Here is a 20,019-nt window from a genome sequence, read left to right as displayed (position 1 = left end):
ATTTACATACAGGCCTGTAAGGCAAGGTGAAGTCTTCAGGGAATGGTGGCTAAGCCAGAGAGACGGTCAGTGGAGACAAAATATGAAGTTCCAAATGTGAGGATACTAGGAAGGCCTGATTGATGCTCAGCCCTCAGTGAGAAAAAGACCCACATCCAGGTGCATCGTGGTGAAATTTTAGAGCACTACAGACCAAGAATATATCATATGGGTTATAAAAGGAAAAACAAGTTATTGACAAGAAATAAATCAGAATGGTGTACTCTTTCAACAAAATTTCTCGTTTTCCAGATATGGTGACACATGGCTATAATCTCAGCTACTCAAGAGATGTCATAAGGAGTTTCATGAATTTAAGGCCACACTGGGCCACCTAGCAAGACTTTGTGTCAAAACAAACAAACAAACACCAGCCAAACAACCGACTGACCAACCACAGCCAACCAAGTATCCAACAAAAACAGCCTCAGTTAGTATTGAACAGTGAAAACATTTGCTCCAAGATGCAAGGAGGATATGTCTCAGCTTGGGTTTCTGTTTCCTGCTAAGCTGGTAGTGAACAAAGAATGCTAAATAGACCCACCCTCTTTTGTATAGATTCAATCAGGTGTTTAAGGATGGAAAGGGGAACTAATACACACCAGGCTTTCCTGTGTTCTGCTAGATTCGAATATGCTGGAGGGAACAAATGAAATAAAATCAAGTTGGAAAGTCCTGTGCTTACCCACTTTATTTGGCATGCTTTCAGGCATAGCAGAGGAGTCATCAGCTAAGACGAGTTGAGCCTTGAGAGTGTCTTTCTTTTTGCTTTGCAGAAGAAAGCACATGTGAACTTGCTAATTAAAGTATGTTGAGTGCGAGGGGTGTGCGATTTTTGCTTCATTCCTTTCTGGCAGAGTAGGTCTTTTATATCTATCACCCAGGATATTGTTACATACAGGGCTAGCACATCCCTTGTAGAACCCATGGATTATAGTAGGAGAGGCAAATGGGTAAGGGGAGTCAGTTCTCAAACATTGATATGCTGGCAGTAGGAATAGAAGCTGTAGGAGATATTGTAAGGATCTTGAGAAATAAGCATGAGAAGTGGGTAAAGGTCAGTACAGGAAGTGGGAAAGATATGGTCAAAGTTGGCAGATGTGTGCGGGTTTTAGACATATGAATTCTCTGGAGAGCCTGGACCCTCACACTGTAGAGGCTCTGTGATATGAGGCCAAGCATTGTAGGTACAATTAATGATAATATTAGTCAAATCTGAAGTCATTTGATATTTTCCTTATACCCAGTGAGTGTAAAGGGATGGTGATTTATTAGTTAGTATTTAGCAATTTCTTTACTATGGGACAATTTGTTTATAATGCAAATCTAGCTTTCAAAAAGCATTTTGAAAAGTAAGTGTAGCTGTACTTCCATAGATTCTAGTATTGAAGACTTTATATATTTTTGTTTTAAACTTATATCTACAGAAATTGTTTACAGCATTTCTTCCAAGTTCATGTCTAAAAACATTTATCTGCTTTATCTTCTTAAAAAGTTTTCCTATAATATAATTATATACGTGCATTGCTTATGATTTAATATAAACTGCACTTGTATTGTTGAAGTTCAGATGATCTGACTTGAATGGGGTCTGATGTGGCATTCTCTAGTCTGCTTCATTGAATCCACTATTTTCTCCACTGTTTGGTGGAGTGGGGTCTGAGTGTTGGGCTTAATTTTATTTGGAAGCGGAAGTGGTTATTTCCGCTGAGTGCTGTGACAGAACGCAAAAGAAAAGGAGATGAACAAATTCAGTGTTCACTTTGGCAGCTCTTTTGATTAGTAGTATTTTAAGGCACATTTTCAAAACTCTAGGTCTTTTATCAGAGATTATAAATAGAGAGATGCATTTCTCTTTTCTGTAAAATATATAATGTGGAAAGTCTCTATGTGAAATGTTATGTACTTGGATTATGAACACTAAGGAGATGGTTTTGACTTGTGGGCATCTCACTCATTGTTTCCTTTTGAGTTTTGCTAGTTTGAAAAAAAAATGTCAAGTTAAGAATATTATTTTGGGGGCTGGAGAGATGGCTCTTTCAGAGGTCCTGAGTTCAATTCCCAGCAACCACATGATGGCTCATAACCATCTATGAGATATAGTGCCCTCTTCTGGAATGCATAGATAAATGTATACAGAACACTGTATACATGATAAATAAATTAATATTTTCTTAAAAAAATGAATATTATTTTCTTTCTGTACCCAAATTCTATGTTTTTGTTGCAAAATGGTTTATTTTTCTCCTGACTATGCTAGTACATGGAAGGGAAACTAACTCTAAAAATTAACTATAAAGTACATGTAAAACATGATACATGGAAAAAAAACAATGACACTAATCGATAACTATAAAGTCACACATAAAACATGTTTGAGTGCGGATCTTGTCCAGGCGTATCGTCTCTGCCGTCTTCTCTCAGGCAGGCACATGGCTGACTTTTTCTGCTCTGAGCACAGGCCCTTCCCTCCACCCTAAGGACTAAGAGTTTTGTACGAAGTGCTTAGGAGTGCACTTCAGATTCAGAGCACTCGTTCAGGCTTTAAACTCTAGCTTGTTATCTGAATGACTATGGAAAATTATTAATCATCTATAAGATGGCAGTAAAATTTTAAACCTATAAGATGACAATAAGATGGTGAGATAATACATGAATCGGCATGAAATGGTCCCTTAAAGGGAAGCATTAACTTTCTAGTACGTTGTAGGTACTAAATAAGCCTTTAGTAGTATTTTCATCATTGTTGCTGTTAATGTTCTCTTGGGACGTACTGAGACTCGAAACAAAGGGTGCTCCTGTGTTACTGCACTTTATAAGGAATGTTTCACTAGTCTGATTTGCCCTCCTTTAAATTGGCTGCAGGTTTTTTGTGTTATTTTATCAATTAGTTTCTTAGTCCATTCATCTGTGTTGCATAGGTGTGCACCTGTGTGCACACTCGTGCATGCTGATACATGTTAAGGTCCAGAGGACCACTTTTGGGACTTGCTCTCCATGACCATGTGACTACCTTGTGGGTGCTAGGAAGCAAACTCAGATCATCATGCCTGTGTGCAAGAGTTCCACCCTCTGGATCATTTCATTGACCCTACTTAATCTTTTAAATAGGGGCAGTTTTTTTGCCTGCCTTTCTTGCCAGCCCACAGCATCCCTGCCTTGCTTCATACACCACCCATATCTGGCATAAGCTGTACTTATTGACTAAGCCACATGAGCCAATAGTCATTTATAATGAAATCTCCAGGCTGTAGTTTACCATGTATTGGGGAGAATAACAACAGTTATATGGAAATAAGCAATGCTTATTGCATGCTAACTGTATCAATTACCATTTTTTTTGAGACAGACTGTATCCCAGGCTGGCCGTTTTAGGCCTATTACAGTGCAGAATAGGGCAAGGTGGGAGTTCCAAGCAGCTAGAGGAAGAAAAGTAGGAAAGAGAAGCCATGTAGCTGCCACAGGAGACACACACCTGATGCTACCTTACCAGTAGGACAGAACCACATGGTGATACACAGATGACTAGAAATGGGTTTATTTAAGATATAAGAACTAGCTAGAAATTTGCTTAAGCTATTGGACAAACAGTATTGCAATTAATACAGTTTCTGTGTAATTATTTCAGGTTGGGCAGCCAGGAAACAAATGAGTGGTCTTCAACTACAGTAGGGTTACATTTAGTCTTTGCCAGGGTGCCATGGAAAATCCTAAGAAACACATCACATGTCTGGGTGTCATTTTATCCCTGTCTTTAATATATATTGTAAGCAGGAAAGCTGAAAATAATCCTCATCCTGCCAGTGCTTCTAATATTTCTTTCTTTTGAATAGTGTATATAACATAAATAGGTGGTAGTGAATTAAATGGAATTTGTAACTTCTGAGATTTTTCAAGGACTTTGTATAATAATCTTGGAAGCTATAATGCTATAGTTATGCATCTGGTGAACAGTAGACATATTGAGCCTGTGTAACATTGTCATGTGGTTAAGATCATCAATGGTTAGTCTTTCTGTATTAGTAATTAGAATTCCAGTTTCTTCTCCATACATAACTGCCTGAGTGACCTTGTTAATTAATGAAGTTCTTTTGAGGCTGGACTTTTTGTTGTTGTTAAGAATGGAATAGCATCATTGCCTTGTGAGACAGCTGAAGTTTAACTGACAGCAGGGTTGTGATGGAGCCTGGTGTGTACAAAGTTTATTGTATGATAGATGAGATCAAGCTATGATCAGAAGAACAGGCAAATTGAAATAGGTAGGGATGAATGTATGAAGAATGAATTCAAGCTGTCACGTTTAATGCGCTTCCTGATCCTTGGTTGTCTGGGATTCTGTGTGCTTTGTTTTCTTTGTTATAACAAGAAACTGCCACACCACAGTGTTTGGCAGCTAGCTGCTGCCCATCCTCAGCCAGTCTTACATCATCATCACTGTCATTGGCATCAGAATCACAGCCATCATGATTAGAGAATACACAGATCTTTTGGTGCTCAAGTTCCAGGGAACAGAGGGAAGCAGGATTTTCTTTTCAACTTAGGGAAGTGTCAGGCTTAAGCTTCCTTTAAAATAGAAAAAGTACTAGATAAACAGAACACTTTGATCATAATTGCGGTGATTTGTATAGCGTACATTTTATCTCACACCACTATCAGAAGTAGACCCATGCCACCACACTGCGCCTTTTCTGTGACTATCTGTCGACTCAAATGTGCCACAGGTGGGGCGTTCAGTCTATTTACTGTTAGGGTCACGATGAGAGGGACTGCACCCAGCCACTCTCTGGCCGTCTTCCTGGAAAGGGCATCTGAAATGGTTCTATGGTTGATGCAGAAAGCAGCCACAGGCAGCAGACATGTATTTTAGGACAGCAGCAGAAACCATATCTACATTATCCTTTAGCTGGTGTTCATGTCGAGGTTGCGCGATAGCTTTCTGTTTCAGCAGTAACCATGTGCAATGAGTTCTTTTCCTTTGTTCTTTTTTCTTAGAACGATACCGCATTCAGAGCGAACAATTTGAAGACCTTTGGCTCATAACAAATGAACTTATCCTCCGCCTTCAGGAATATTTCGAAAAACAGGGAATCAAAGATTTTGCATGTTCTTTTTCTGGATGTATACCCCTTCAAGAGTATTTTGAGTTGATTGATCATCATTTTGAGGTATGCTATTAAACCAAATAACCTTTATTTTGAAAATCAAAGAGAAAGAGATAGTGCAGAGGGCGAATTCTGGGTACATGCTGCTAGGCACAGGCTCTGGGTTCTTCTGTGCTTGGTGCACTCTGCACGTATGTTACAGTTGTGTGGTTAGTCCTCTTGTGGGACTCCTAACAGTGGGAGCAGGGACTGTCTCCAACTCTTTTACTGACTTTTGAAACCCTACTTCTCATACTGGGTCACCTTGCCCAGCTTTAATACAGGGGGAAGTGCTTAGTCTTACTGCAACTTGATCTGCCATGTTTTATTGATACTCACAGGAGACCTGCCCTTTCCTGAATGAAGATGGAAGAGGAGGGGATTGGAAGTGGGAGGGGGAATGGAGGAGAGGGACTTGGAGGGGAGCTTGGAGGAGGGAGGCTGCAGCTAGGATGTAAAATAAACAGATGAATAAAAAATTGCTATTCCATGAAAGAAAAAGAAAGAAACAAATTCAGTTCTGGTGCTTCTGTGTCTGCTCTTTTATTCTCTTTGTTATTTGCTTCATTACAAAGAGAAAAAAGAAATTATAAATTTTCTATGTAGCCTTTTTTTTATTATTAAACATGCTAAAGACAGTCCCCAGTTATACTGTGGCATGCCCCCTAAGTTTCCCCTTACTTCTCTCTTGTCTGTGTGGTCAGGTACCCAAGGTCATGCAGTCCTAGTTCCCATTTCTCTGTACACTGTTTAAACCTATCCAACTCTTTCTCAAAATTTTATTACACTGTATATATTTTTAATTTAAGCATCCTTCTTTTTTATTTTTGGCTTTTTGTTTTTTTAAAACGGGTTCCTTTATTGTATCTATGTAGCCCTAATCTAAGAAATTACTCCTTATAGCTGCGGATTAATGGGGAGAAATTGGAAGAGCTTTTATCTGAAAGAGCTGTACAATTCCGGGCCATCCAGCGTCGGCTTCTAACAAGATTCAGAGATAAGACACCTGCCCCGCTCCAACACCTGGACACCCTGCTGGATGGGACGTACAAGCAGGTCAGTGTGTGCTGGTGGCAATTGTCTGCCCCTCACCATAGAGTCAGGCACCAGAATGCAAAGATACGCTGTGCAATATGGCTAGAACTGTTGTATGATTTCTGGTGTAGTCCATAATCGTCACCTTTATTGTCTGTTTCCCAAGCAGCTACCATATACTTCCAGTCTTTGTGTGACTGTGATGAAGACTTTGGCCACATCGTGTCTTCCTGGGTCCTCTACACAGTATCACTACTTTGTTTTAAAGTTAGCATTGGTGGTGTATATGTTCTGAATTTTAAAACGGAGGCTTTGAAAGGTTCTAATAACTACATATTCCAGTGAACCTCTGACAAGTAGTGTAGACATATCCATGTGTCACTGCCTTGGTCTCCCCCAGTGGTGACATTTTAGAAAACTCTAGCCTGATGGTACTGGCAGGATATGGGCACTGATTACAGCCCTGCCCTTGTTTAGATTTCCTTGCGTTCCTCTGTGTGGGTGTTCTGTGATAGGTGCTGGGTTTGGTTCTGTCTGTCTGTCACCACACTGCTGGTACTGAACAGCACCCCAGCTCCCTCTTGTCACCTTCACCACCACCCAGCTCTGAGCCCATTACTCTGCTCTCTTTCCTTGCTGTACCTTCCTCAACACCTCCCCTGACTCCATTCTGTTGGTTTTGAAAGTGCAGATCAGATATTTTCCAGAGTTAGTTTTCCTGGATAAAGAAAAAGAGCTTATGATCTCTGTTCTGGTAACACCTTAGCTTTGTGAGAATTTCATGCTTACTTGAAAAATCTCAGCCATTGAAGAGCCAGTGCACAGTGACACCCAGTAGGATCCTGGAAGACTGTTGGTCTCGGAAGTCAAGATCTCAGCTGTGGATCATCTGGGTGGCTTGTCACGCACTTTCCACACCCTTGGAGCTTTGTAAAATGGGGTATAGACTTTGACTACAACCCTGCTCTTACTGAGATCTGCTTGTTCTCCTGCATGTGAATGTGTTACTCAGTTCCCTCTGATCTTATCCTGTGTTTAGTTCTTTATACCTATCATCTGTACTATGGCATCACAAAATATTTCACTCCATGATGTGTGTAGGAGTGTCTTATAGTTGTTCTACAAGCATAGACTGCTGATTGCTCCTAAAAGTTGTGTGACCTCTAGGCTAAGCACCGGGCTGTGTCTGACCTGCAGCACTTTCTCTTGAGTGCACGTGTTCTCTTGTTGGCAGTCCCCTCCCTTCCTTTCTCCTCTGCTCTCACTCTTCTTTGGCCACTTGTCTCTTTCTCCCAGAGCATCCTTCCGTATCAGTGACAGTACTCGGTGAGCATCTGCTCCACACAGAACTGCACAGTGGGCCGGTGAGGAGCTGTGTTTGATACTTTCCCAGTGCGATGTGGAGCAGGACTCCCCCCTCCTTTGTACATTTAGATGCTGGATTTGAAATTCTTTCTCTGCCTAGCTTCAAGGTTACACTTTACACCTGTAATAAAAGGTACTAAATGTTCAAACTCATAAATTTTTAATTTAAATGTGTATTTTAAACTTTCATTATTTATAGATTAAGAACGAACAGTTTTTGAAGGAAAAAAGAATATTGTCGGGGATTTGCTTCAGTTTTCATGTTCATTGCTGTTCAATTCTACTATATGTGTTCTCGTCAAATTACACTAAAGCGCTGATTGAACACAATTTTTTGAGCATAAAAGTCTACTTCCTTTAACTTAATTTTAATGATGTGATTAATGAATATATTTTCTGAAGAAGACTGCAGCTATTCTTAACGCCAAATCCCACGTCTTGTTCTGTGTCATTTTCTCAGAAGTGAACCACTCTTATCTGCTTGGAGTCTTTCCAGGAACTTCTTACAGAATGCATTTGTAATGAGATGATTTGTGAGGCCGGGAGAACCCAGGAGGAATATCACACTACACATGTCGGTGCACCTCTCTGCTCTCACTATGCGTGCTGCTGATGTTCCCACGTGGGTGGCTGCAGGGGTCTGTCCCTTTGCAGGGGCTAAGGGGATTCTGCAGCCTAGAGTCCCGCTGTACAGATGACCCACAGTTGATGAGGATTCTGCAGCCTAGAGTCCCGCCGTACAGATGACCCACAGTTGATGAGGATTCTGCAGCCTAGAGTCCTGCCATACAGATGACCCACAGTTGATGAAAGGAAAATCTCACTGTTTAAAAATTAGTTTTTGATAATTTCATACATGATGTGATGAAATGGGATCACATTCCCCGTCCGTTTCTCCCTCCAACTCCCCTTAGGCCGGATCGACCCATCTCTCTCTCTTCATTTCATGCACTCTTCTTTTATTAATAGCTCTTTAATTCTGATTAGTGCGCCCATATGTACATGGATATGGTGCCATCCACTGGCCCGTGGGCAACTTAGTCATAGCCACATCCTCAAAGAAGAAAGAATCTCCTTTCCCTCAGCTAGGAATGGGGTCTTGAAGCCCCTCTTCCATTTGTGTTGGAGTTGTGGCTGCCATGTTCTTGTGTAGGACTTGTGTAAAAACCACAGCGGCTGAGAGCAACAGCTGTGGAATGTCCAGAAGACAGCAGTTCATATATTATTACTGCTTTCTGTTCCGAGACACACCTGAGCCTTGTGGAGCAGGGGAGGGAGATGAACTGATAAGTCGTCCCATTTAGAGCTGAGAAGTCACGGCATTTCAGTCAGCCATGAGTATCTATCTGTGTTGCTGCCTACTGCACAGAGAAGTTTCTCTGACCAAGCTTGAGTGCATCCCAGGTCTATGAGTATAGATGTAAATATTTAGAAGATAATTTGACAGTATGACCACTTATCAAAATAACAATAGCATGTTCTACCTTAGGGCCTATAACCTCTTTAGCCACAGGCTTTTGACCAGGCTTATAGTACCAGACATGAACTTCTTTCTGTGGAATGTGCTTTAAATCCAATCAGAAAGTGGTTGGTTTACCCATAACAGTCCTGCTACTATTTGTACTAGTAGGCACTTCTCACCCATTAGCTTGATATTGTATCATGCAGGGTTGTAGCAAGGTGGCCATTTTTTGGTTCCTGGCTGCCCTACTTAGGCCCGAAGTAATCGCACAGAAACTGTATTAATTATATCACTGCTTGGCCCATTAGTTCTAGCTTCTTATTGGCCATATCTTACATATTAATTTAACCCATTTCTATTAATCTGTGTATCACCACGTGGCAGTGACTTGCTGGTGAAGTTCCGGCATCTGTCTCCCACAGGCCTACATGGCTTCTCTCTAACTCCGCCTTCCTCCTCCCGTGCTATTGGCCAAGCCAATGCTTTATTCACTAACCAATAAAAGCAAACCATAGACAGGACTTCCCACACCACAGAGTCCAGTACTAGGAAAGGCCATTCATGTCCTTTCCCCCACAGAACCCCTCGTCGCACCTTCTGACACTGTGGAAGCTAACTAGCAGGGAGGAAGTTTCCTGGTCAGTTTGGGATTGACTTCTCTCTGTCCTAGAGTTGAAAATGGGTGGTGTCTTCAGCAGTAGTGTCTGACCATAGAGTTATGTGGGTAACCACAGGCAATGCTAATAGTGTGTTGTTTTGGAGACCACTGGGACCTTCCTGAACAATAGCTCAGAGAGAGGTATCTCATGCCTGACACTAAAAAATCTTTAGCTCTCGTGTTGAGTCTAACCCTGAGGAAAGTCCCTCTTGGATAAGTCTACTTGGCTCAAGCAGGCATATTACACCCCTCCTTGTCACACATCTCTGTCCTTTGCCTGACTTTCCAGGGGTAAATACGCAAGTGAAGCAGCAGTCTATACTAAAGCCCCATTTTAGCATCCATGGCAAAACTATTCTATGACCATTAGGTAAGATCTCACTTTGTAGCCCAGGCAGGTCTCCAAACTTAATGTCCCCCCACCCCAAGTGCCTGGATTACAGGTGTGCACACATGTGTGATGTGTTATTAGATCTTTGAAGTGTTTTCTGTTGGATCTATATGGAATTAGATGTGTTACTTTTGGGGGTTCTTTCTTTCTCTTCAGTGTGCTTTCAGCTTTGTTGATCTTGGTGTCATTTTTATGGTCTCAGCAGCAGGCAGCGAGGAGCTTCGAGCTGTCTGTCCATTGAAATGTACACTCTTCCCCTGACGCCTTGTGTCCGGATGGCTCTCAGTGTCACCGTTTGAGGAAGCAGTGATGGTTTTCTTTTATCAATATAGAGGAAGAATCAAGCAGTTTTCTTAAGTGGCAGCGCTTTTGCCCAGTGTGTTTACAGTGTGTCTGCACACACTCAGTTAGTATTTGCCCTGTGAGTGAGCATCCTCTTGTCCCTTAAAAAGACACATTTCTTGAAACCGTGCTTTGCTGAAGGCATCATCACAAAGAAGAAACCACAGAAGCCTTCCTCATGCCCATGCTACGTAACATGTTCAGAGGGTGCTGAGAAGTGGAAACTTGTCTTTCTGAACCGCCTGATTGGAGGACTCAGGCCGACTGACACGGCCGGGCAGGTCGTACAGCTGTAAATTCTTGGCAGAGAAAATATTTTCTGTTTTTATTTTCCTGAGGCTATGTGTGCTGCAGCTAACTGTGAACCAGTCTTCTGCTGAAATGCCTCTGCAAGTTGGAGGGAGCATGACAGGTTTTGATTTTCTTCATTTCCTGTTTTCAGAATTATTAAGCACAATTTTGTAGAAGGTATTTTTTTTTCTTCCTTAAAACACATATTCCTTTAGGACCTGTGAGCTGGCAAAAATGCTCACCACTGGCCCTGGTGGACTGAGTTTGATCCCCAGAATCCATAGTGAAAAGAGTGAACCCCCTCCTGAAAGTGGTCCCCTGACCTCTCTACTTGGAAGTCGTGGCAGCCAGGTGTGAAGCTTGGCAGCCATGTTGTGCTGGCATTCAGCCGAAGGAGCTGGATGCTGCTGCTCCCCTCACTTCCTTGCTTCCCCTTTCTGCTTCAGTCTAGGACTTAGCACGTGATAATCTGCTCACAGTGAGGGCGAGACTTCCCTCTCTGCAAACACCTTCACAGACACACCCAGACATGTCTCCTGAGTGAGCCTAAATCCAGCCACGTTGACAATGACCTTTACCCACCGCAGGGCGTGGTATGGGTCTCTGATGTATAGGAATATACTCTGTCCTAGTCATTCTGCCTGTGATCTAGGCCATTCATTTGCTTCTTGCTAACTGTGTGATCTTTAGCAAATTACTTGGAACAATCAAAAAGAAGATAAAACATACACCCCTCTAAGCCTCAGTTTCCCCACTTACGGAATAATGGTATATATAGCACCTCCTTGTACATATATAAACACATAAGTTGCTTTGAGTAGTGCTTGGTATACAAGATCTCAACACATTTTAAGTGGTATTTAAGTGGTGAATACTCTTGGTGGTCATGTGACTAATATATCATGCCATCTTAAACATGCTGCTATTAATTGATCAGCAAAGGAGCTTTAGTAATATATCGTCTTTGTGAAACTCTGTTATATATCAGCATTGCAAACTGAGACCTTAACTAAGAATGATGAGAACCCTGTAGCCTTAGGAGCATCTCCAAAATCTCCTAAGCCAAACTGCTCAGAAACTTTGGCTCTTTGTCTGCAGAGAAGGTAAATAAATAAATAAATAAATAAATAAATAAATAAATAAATAAATAAATAAATAAAGGAAGGGGCATGAGGATGGTGTGCCCAGGTGGCTGACTTCTCTCTTCCTCACTCCCTCCCCGCCCTCTCCTCTCCTCTTCCTCCCTCTCGTCTCTCATTTACAGAACTATTATACTCAATGGTAGTTTTACCATAAGATAGAAGCTTTCCTTGCTCCCACTCCCTTCCTTTCCTTTCCTTTCCTTTCCTTTCCTTTCCTTTCCTTTCCTTTCCTTTCCCCCTCTCTACCTTTTTGTTTTTCTGGATATGGTGCTGGGATTAGAACCTAGGGCCTTGTGTCTCTTAGCTATGTCCTCTCTCCACAGCTGTCTTCCCAGACACTAATGCCTGTTCTCAAGGTTTGGTATGTATTTGGATTGCTGCAGTTTTGAGTGCTGGGTTACTGTGATTGCCATTTTCCTCTTTCTTTTCTTGCTTACTATTGTAGCTGAGCACTCTTCAGATTTTATGTGGCCATTTGTATTTTGTGTGTGATTTACCTCTCACATACCTCTGTTCATTTTTTTATCAAGTTGTTCTGTTTTCCTTTTGTTGAATATATTAGTAGTAATATTCAGGGTGGCTTTATCATGCATACAGTACTTTATATGTTAGTCTTCCTTGCAGTCTGTATAAAAGTTAATATTTCATGTAATCATATGTTTAAAAGTTTTATAAAATTTTTATTTGCTTTTTATTTTATTTTAATGTCTTTTAAAAATAATTTACCTATTTGTATTTTATGTGCATCAGTGTTTTCCTGCATGTATGTTTGTGTGAGGGCATCAGATCCCCTGGAACAGGAGTTATAGACAGTTGTGAGCTGCCATGTCGGTAATGGGACTTGAACCTGGGTCCTCTGGTAGAGCAGTCAGTGTTCTTACTGAGCCATCTCTTTAGCCCCTATTTTAATGTCCATTAACATGTAAAAATTTTAAAAATATTTTCATAGTAAAAATATATCTTTTGATACCATCTTACACCTGTCAGAATGGCTAAAATAAAAAACACCAATGATAGCCTTTGCTGGAGAGGTTGTGGAGAAAGGGGTACACTCATCCATTGCTGGTGGGAATGCAAACTTGTGCAACCACTCTGGAAAGCAGTGTGGCGGTTTCTCAGGAAATTCAGGATCAACCTACCCCTGGACTCAACAATACCACTCTTGGGAATATACCCAAGACAGGCCCTATCATACAACTAAAGTATATGCTCAACTATGTTCATAGCAGCATTGTTTGTAATAGCCAGAACCTGGAAACAACCTAGATGCCCTTCATTGGAAGAATGGATGAAGAAAGAATAGAATATATACATATTAGAGTATTACTCAGCAGTAAAAAACAAGGACTTCTTGAATTTTGCATACAAATGGATGGAAATAGAAAACACTATCTTGAGTGAGGTAAGCCAGACCCAAAAAGAGGAACATGGGATGTACTCACTCATATTTGGTTTCTAGCCATAAATAAAGGACAATGAGCTTATAATTCACGTTCCTAGAGAAGCTAAATAAGAAGGTGAATCCAAAGATAAACATATAGGCATCCTCCTGAATATTAACCTTCATCAGGCAATGAAAGGAGACAGAGACAGAGACCCACATTGGAGCACCAGACAGAAATCTCAAGGTCCAAATCAGGAGCAGATGGAGAGGGAGCACGAGCAAGGAACTCAGGACCGCGAGGGGTACACCCACACACTGAGACAATGGGGATGTTCTATCGGGAACTCACCAAGGCTAGCTGGCCTTGTTCTGAAAAAGCATGGGATAAAACCGGACTAGCTGAACATAGCGGACAATGAGGACTACTGAGAACTCAAGAACAATGGCACTGGGTTTTGATTCTACTGCACATACTGGCTTTGTGGGAGCCTAGGCAGTTTGGACGCTCACCTTACTAGACCAGGATGGAGGTGGGCGGTCCTTGGGCTTCCCACAGGTCAGGGAACCCTGATTGCTCTTTGAGCTGATGAGGGAGGGGGACTTGATCGGGGGAAGGGGGAAGGAAATGGGAGGCGGGGGCGGGGAGGAGGCAGAAATCCTTAATAAATAAATAAATTTAAATAAAAATATATCTTTTGCCTTAAGTTCCTCTGCATAGGATAGCCTTCCGAATGTCAGGAGTGCAGAGGTATCGCCTTATAATTTATTTTAGCATTTATACTCCCTCATTCTTTATATACTTTTAAATTCCATCTGGACTATATTATTCAATTTAGTGAGAATCTAATCTCCCTGCCAAAAATGATGAGCTAAGTTGCTCAGCCCCAGCCTATTGCCTAGCGTGTTCTCTTTTACACTGACCAAAGTGCTACCTATATCCTTTAGTAGCTTTGCTGGGTAGCAGAGCATCCTAGACCTTAGTGCATGCACCAGTAGCCACTAGCATCTATTGATCCTGACTACTGGGACCAGCGGGGCCATCCTTCTGGGGCCTTGCTTACCTGATATTGGTTGATACTCAGGTGTCTGATGGCTCATCTGAACATAGTATGGCCTAGGGCATGTATACTCACGCATTTGGCATTTGTCTTGAAGATAGTTGGAGTCACTGGCCCATACACCTCATGGCCCAATGGACTGGCCTGGCTAATTTATCTGGTAGCTATAGGTACAATGTTCAAACTCTCTGTGTCTCTCCCCACTCCCATCCCTCTCTTGTCTTTCTGCCAGTGTCCTGGAACTCACTTTGTAGAACAGTCTTGCCTTAAACTCACAGACATATGTCTGCCCCTGCCTCCTGCATGTGGGATTAAATGTGTGTGCTGCTGTGCCTGGTGCTCAAACACTTTTCAAACCTCCACCGTTGCCTCGTTTCCCTTGTTCCATTGATTTTGGACATTGCTGATCACAGAAGTTGGGAAATACATGGCATCTGGTTTTTTAGAGGAATTATGTTATTATATGAGGAATTCTGGGTCCATTCTCTTTCACAATGCATTAAATTAAAATGCTTCAAATGGCGGTCTTTGTGTTGAATGTAAGGCCTCATGTGTGCTGTGCAAGCATTTCACCTGTGAATTCTACCTATAGTCAGTATGTTATTGTCATTACAATCTTACTCATTTACAGCTGTGGTTTGAAGAGGATTGCTAATTACTTTTGTCAGGACTTATTTAAAGTGACTGGTGTCGCAGCTCTCTCTGTGATGGTGGGACTTGCTGAGTACATCCACATGCTAATTTTAGAGGTAGCATCACCACCCTGGCTTTTTGTACATCCTCCTCTTTCACGGATTCAAGGTTGGCTTCATGTGGCTGTGCACTCATGGGGTACATCTTCAAAACTCCTCTCACTGAGGTTGGCCATGGCTGAACCAAGGGTAGGGCTCCACATGGCATCACACTGGGAGGCCAACTCATGGTGCACGCACAAGGGAGGGATCTGCTTCCCATGAGCAGAGACTTTCTTTTTTTTTTTAAGCAAAGAAAATATAGACTTTATTTTAAACATCAGCTATAAATATAAACATAGGCAAAGCATGTTTCCAGTCTTGGAGACATATTATTTTCTTTTACTATAGAAATAAACTTATTTTTAAAGGATTTATCCAAGTCCTTTAAGAGAAAAGAATTTGGGCTAATTCTATGGGAGTACTCACACATAAGCTCATTTTATACAGTCTGAATTATAGTACTTACAATCAAGCACACATGTAGACAAATAGTAAATACACCTACAGAACTATACATAATGTAGATGAAAACACTTAAAAATTCTTTAGTTTTCAGTTAGATTGATCATTTATCAGTCTTTAGCACTAAACCGTCTTTAATCCTTTATCTGCACATTCAGTGTTATGACTTACAGTAGAAACAAAGTAGAAATTTTACATTTCAAAGACATAGCTCAATGAAAAAAGAACTTGCCATGCAACATGAGGGCATAAGTTCAATTCCCAGGGCCCACATAAAAAGCTGGAGTGTTTGTGTGTGTATATGTGTGTATACATGTTCCTGTGTGTGCATGTTTGTACATTTGTAGGTGCTTATGTAGGTGTGCATGTACTTGGGAACTACTGACGTTTTGTTATTGCTATGTAGATCACAATAAAGTTTGAGCAGAGACTTTCTAATTGCCGAACACAGTATCAATACTTAGTTTGTATTCTAGAATTTTGGGGGGAAATCTATCCTTTTGAAAGAACTTTCACCACTACTTCTAGCTTTGGGCCATCGTGTTAGAAGAAAGTATGCCCGTGGTCTGTCTCTCCACCCCAGTTTTTATAAACCTACATCTCCTCATTTGTAAAATTGAAATACTTCCATTTCGGCTCCTCAGTGTATCAGAGGGAAGAGGTGAGGATCAGGTTTATTCGGTTCAGTCTGCAGGAAATTTCGCTGCTGACTTTAGTGCTTGAAGTGGTTTGGAGCAGGTGGCATTAGCATTGCAAATTTATGCGTAAGAACCTGAAACTCTGAAGGAAGTTGCTTGGTGTCGCTCAGATGTCAGACATGCTGCAACATGGTGGATGTTTGTAGTCATTGCCAGGTGGGAATTAGATACCCAGATTATCTTTAGCATAAGTGAAAAAGGCGGTGTGTGTGAGATGTTCATCCGTGCTCAGGGGTCTATGTGTATAGTCGTAATCTCCTTGTGTTTGTTTTGCGTTCACCTATTAGTAATAAGATCCTCAGATAGTGCCCCCAAATCCTGGTGCAATCCTGAAACTCGAGTATCAGAGGAAAAGGACTTGTTAACTTGTCTTGAAATTGGGTTTCAGGGCCATCGCAGAGTGCTAAGGTTCATTACCTTCATAAGAAAAGCTTCGAGAAATCAGCTCTCTCAAGTTATAAGAATTTCACATACATTCGCAAGGCCGATTGGTAGCTTAACTTCAGAAGGGGACCTTAGACTTAGCTTTTGGCTTGGTTTGTGTTTGGATGCTCTTCGTGCGTGCTGAAACCTCCATCGGAACACTAGGCCTCTGTTTCCCAGCCGGGAGTGTTTACTGATCCAAGCTGTGCTGCATGCCCATGTGATGGGTGGCTGATAATCATTAGTGCTCTAGAAAGGGCTGGGCGCCTTTTCTCCTCTGCAAAATAGAGGCTCTAGTAGGCATAATTTTAATCAGAAGGCATGTGGTTTGGGGTTTGCTATTTGTTACTTTTTCCTGCACTTAAAACTTCCACTCCGTTTATTTGTGTGGCAATGAAATAAAAAATCATTTTAAGTCATGTGGCAATCTAAGAGCTTTTTGGTGCATAGCTTTTAAATGAGTGCACTTGTGGTCCCAGCACCAAGGAACATGTGATGAATCCCTCCGGAGACTGCTGCACTCTGCCACTGCGGAGGAGACCTGGTCTAGAAGACGGGAGAGGTGGGCTGAGACGTGATGCTGTGGCTGCCCAGTGTCCTGTGTCTCATCAAGACGCTGTGGAAGGTCTGTCTCCAAAGGCAGTCGAACAGATAAAGGAGAAAATAGCGCATGGGACTTTACTCTGAGCTGTTTAGGCGTGAGTGAGGGTTTAAAGCCTGGAAAACACTGAGGACAGTAGAAAGAAAATGTGGATTGTGTGTTTGCACAATGTGATGCTACTCTGGGGATTTAGCTCAGAAGCTCACGGCGGGAAACCCGCTCAGCTGTTGCTTTAGTATGAACTACCGCCTTCCCACAGTTAGAGAATGCCTGTTTTATGGTTATGTTTAGTATGCAGCATTTCACGTAATTATTTTAAAAACTAAACTCATAAAAATATGTCATGTAATTGAAGAAATCAAGGCTAGAAAGATGGCATTGAGGGTACATAGCTTGTTGCATAAGCCCAAGGACTTAAGATTGAATCCCCAGTACTCACAGAAAGCCAGATAGGTGGTGGTAATCCAAGTGCTCCTGCTGCGAGATGGGAGCAGACAGAGGATCCTTAGAAACTCAAGGGGCAGCTAGCCTGGTAGACAGTGTGGAGAGCAACAAAGAGACACTGTCTCAAGGTGACGGTGAAGATAGTCTGACTCCCAATGTTGTCCTCTGACCTCGAAAACATAGCATAGCATAGCATATGTGTGCTTCCCAGCATTCATACACACAAATATATTTATACACATAAAATACATATGAATGAATACATGCATGCACACAAGTACACATACATTCAGATACACACATAATTTTATGAAATAAAATAAATTATGAACTATATGTAGTTAGTTATAAATAATGACACAAATTTTTCTATAATATATAATATGATAAATTCTGTAAAATATATATTTGTACATATTTGGAGTAAGTGAAAAATTGAATGTGGTATATAGTTTTAGAGTACTTAAAATTCTCTTAAAAAGATTTGTTTTTAAAATCACAAATATAGGGGTGTATGTGTGTGTCTGTGTGTGTGTGTCTGTGTGTGTGTGCGTGTGTGTCTGTGTGTGTGTCTGTGTGTGTGTATGTGTGTATGTGTGTGTGTGTCTGTGTGTGTGTGTGTGTGTGTGTGTGTGTGTCTCTGTGTGTGCGTGTCTGGGATATGTGTACATGTGAGTGCAGCTATGTATAGAGTACAGAAGAGGGAGTTGAATCCTGGAGGTGGAGTTACAGGTGATTGTGAGCTGTCTGTCATGGGTGTTGAGAACCCAACCCAAGTCCTTTGGGAGAGCAGCAAATGCTCTTAACCACTGACCCATTTCTCTAGCCCCATGACTTCAAATTATTAAATGATTTCCTTTTTTTTTCTGGTGTATTTCTTTTTTTTAATTGATTTTATTGAGCTATACATTTTTCTCTGCTCCTCTCCCTGCCTCTCCCTTCCCCCCCTCAACCCTTTCCCATGCTCCCAATTTACTCAGGAGATCTTGTCATTTTCTACTTCCATGTAGATTAGATCCATGTATGTCTCTCTCAGGGTCCTCATTGTTGTCTAGGTTCTCTGAGATTGTGAATTGTAGGCTGATTTCCTTTGCTTTATGTTTAAAAACCACCTATGAGTGAGTACATGTGATAATTGTCTCTCTGGGTCTGGTTTACCTCACTCAATATGATGTTTTCTAGATACATCCATTTTCCTGAAATTTTCAAGATGTCATTATTTTTCTCTGCTGTGTAGTACTTTATTTAGTAAATGTACCACATTTTCCTTATCCATTCTTCGGTTGAGGGACATTTAAGTTGTTTCCAGGTTCTGATTATGACAAACAATGCTGTTATGAACATAGTTGAGCATATATCCTTGTGGTACGATTGAGTATCCTTTGGAAATATACCCAAAAGTCGTATTGCTGGGTCTTGAGGAAGGTTCTTTGCTAATTTTCTGAGAAACTGCCATACAGATATCCAAAGGGGCTGTACCAGCTTGCACTCACACGAGCAATGCAGAAGTGTTCTCTTTACCTCACAACCTCTCCAATATAAGTTGTCATCAGTGTTTTTGATCTTGTCCATTCTCACAGGTGTAAGATGGAATCTCAGAGTTGTTTTGATTTACATTTCTCTGATGACTAAGGATGTTGAACATTTCCTTAAGTGTCTTTCAGCCATTTTAGATTCCTCTGTTGAGAGTTCTCTGTTTAGGTCTGTATTCCATTTTTTATTGGATTATGTGATCTTTTGGTGTCCAATTTCTTGAGTTCTTTGTATATTTTGGAGATCGGACCTCTGTCCGATGTGGGGTTGGTGAAGATCTTTTCCCATTCTGTAGGCTGTCGTTTTGTCTTGTTGACCATGTCCTTTGCTTTACAGAAACTTTTCGGTTTCAGGAGGTTCCATTTATTAATTGTTTCTCTCAGTGCCTGTGCTGCTGGGATTATATTTAGGAAATGGTCTTCTGTGCCAATACATTCAAGTGTACTTCCCACTTTCTCTTCTATGAGCCAGTGTGGCTGGCTTTATGTTGAGGTCTTTGGTCCTATTGGACTTGAGTTTTGTGCATGGTGATAGTTATCCATTTTCATTCTTCTACAGGTTGACATCTAGTTATGCCAGCACAAAGAAATATGCTTTCTTTTTTACATTTGATATTTTTGCTTTTTTAGTCAAAACTCAGGTGTTCGTAGGTGTATGGATTAATATCTGGGTCTTTTATTCAGTTCCATTGGTCCTCCTGTCTGTTTTCATGCCAGTACCAGGCTGTTTTCAGTACTGTAGCTCTGTAGTAGAGTTTGAAGTCAGGGATTGTGATGCCTCCAGAAGTTCTTTTATTGTACAGGATTGTTTTGGCTA

The 20,019-nt window shown here is 41.3% G+C and overlaps 1 protein-coding gene across 4 annotated transcripts in view; it reads left to right on the top strand.

The window, feature by feature from the left end:
• The window catches only part of Bbs9 (Bardet-Biedl syndrome 9), a 440,450-nt gene that overhangs the window by 231,089 nt on the left and 189,342 nt on the right, over window positions 1–20,019 (top strand). For all 4 annotated transcript variants that reach the window (XM_075966515.1, XM_075966512.1, XM_075966513.1 and 1 more), the window contains 2 exons: window positions 5,032–5,204; window positions 6,084–6,236. In XM_075966515.1, coding sequence (XP_075822630.1) covers window positions 5,032–5,204; window positions 6,084–6,236 — 326 coding nt within the window. The remainder of the gene's footprint in view (window positions 1–5,031; window positions 5,205–6,083; window positions 6,237–20,019) is intronic.

Source organism: Microtus pennsylvanicus, chromosome 3, assembly GCF_037038515.1.
Source record: "Microtus pennsylvanicus isolate mMicPen1 chromosome 3, mMicPen1.hap1, whole genome shotgun sequence".
NCBI lineage: Eukaryota > Metazoa > Chordata > Mammalia > Rodentia > Cricetidae > Microtus > Microtus pennsylvanicus.
Note: the sequence above shows the minus strand (reverse complement) of the source record. Positions and strands in the feature narration are given on the sequence as shown.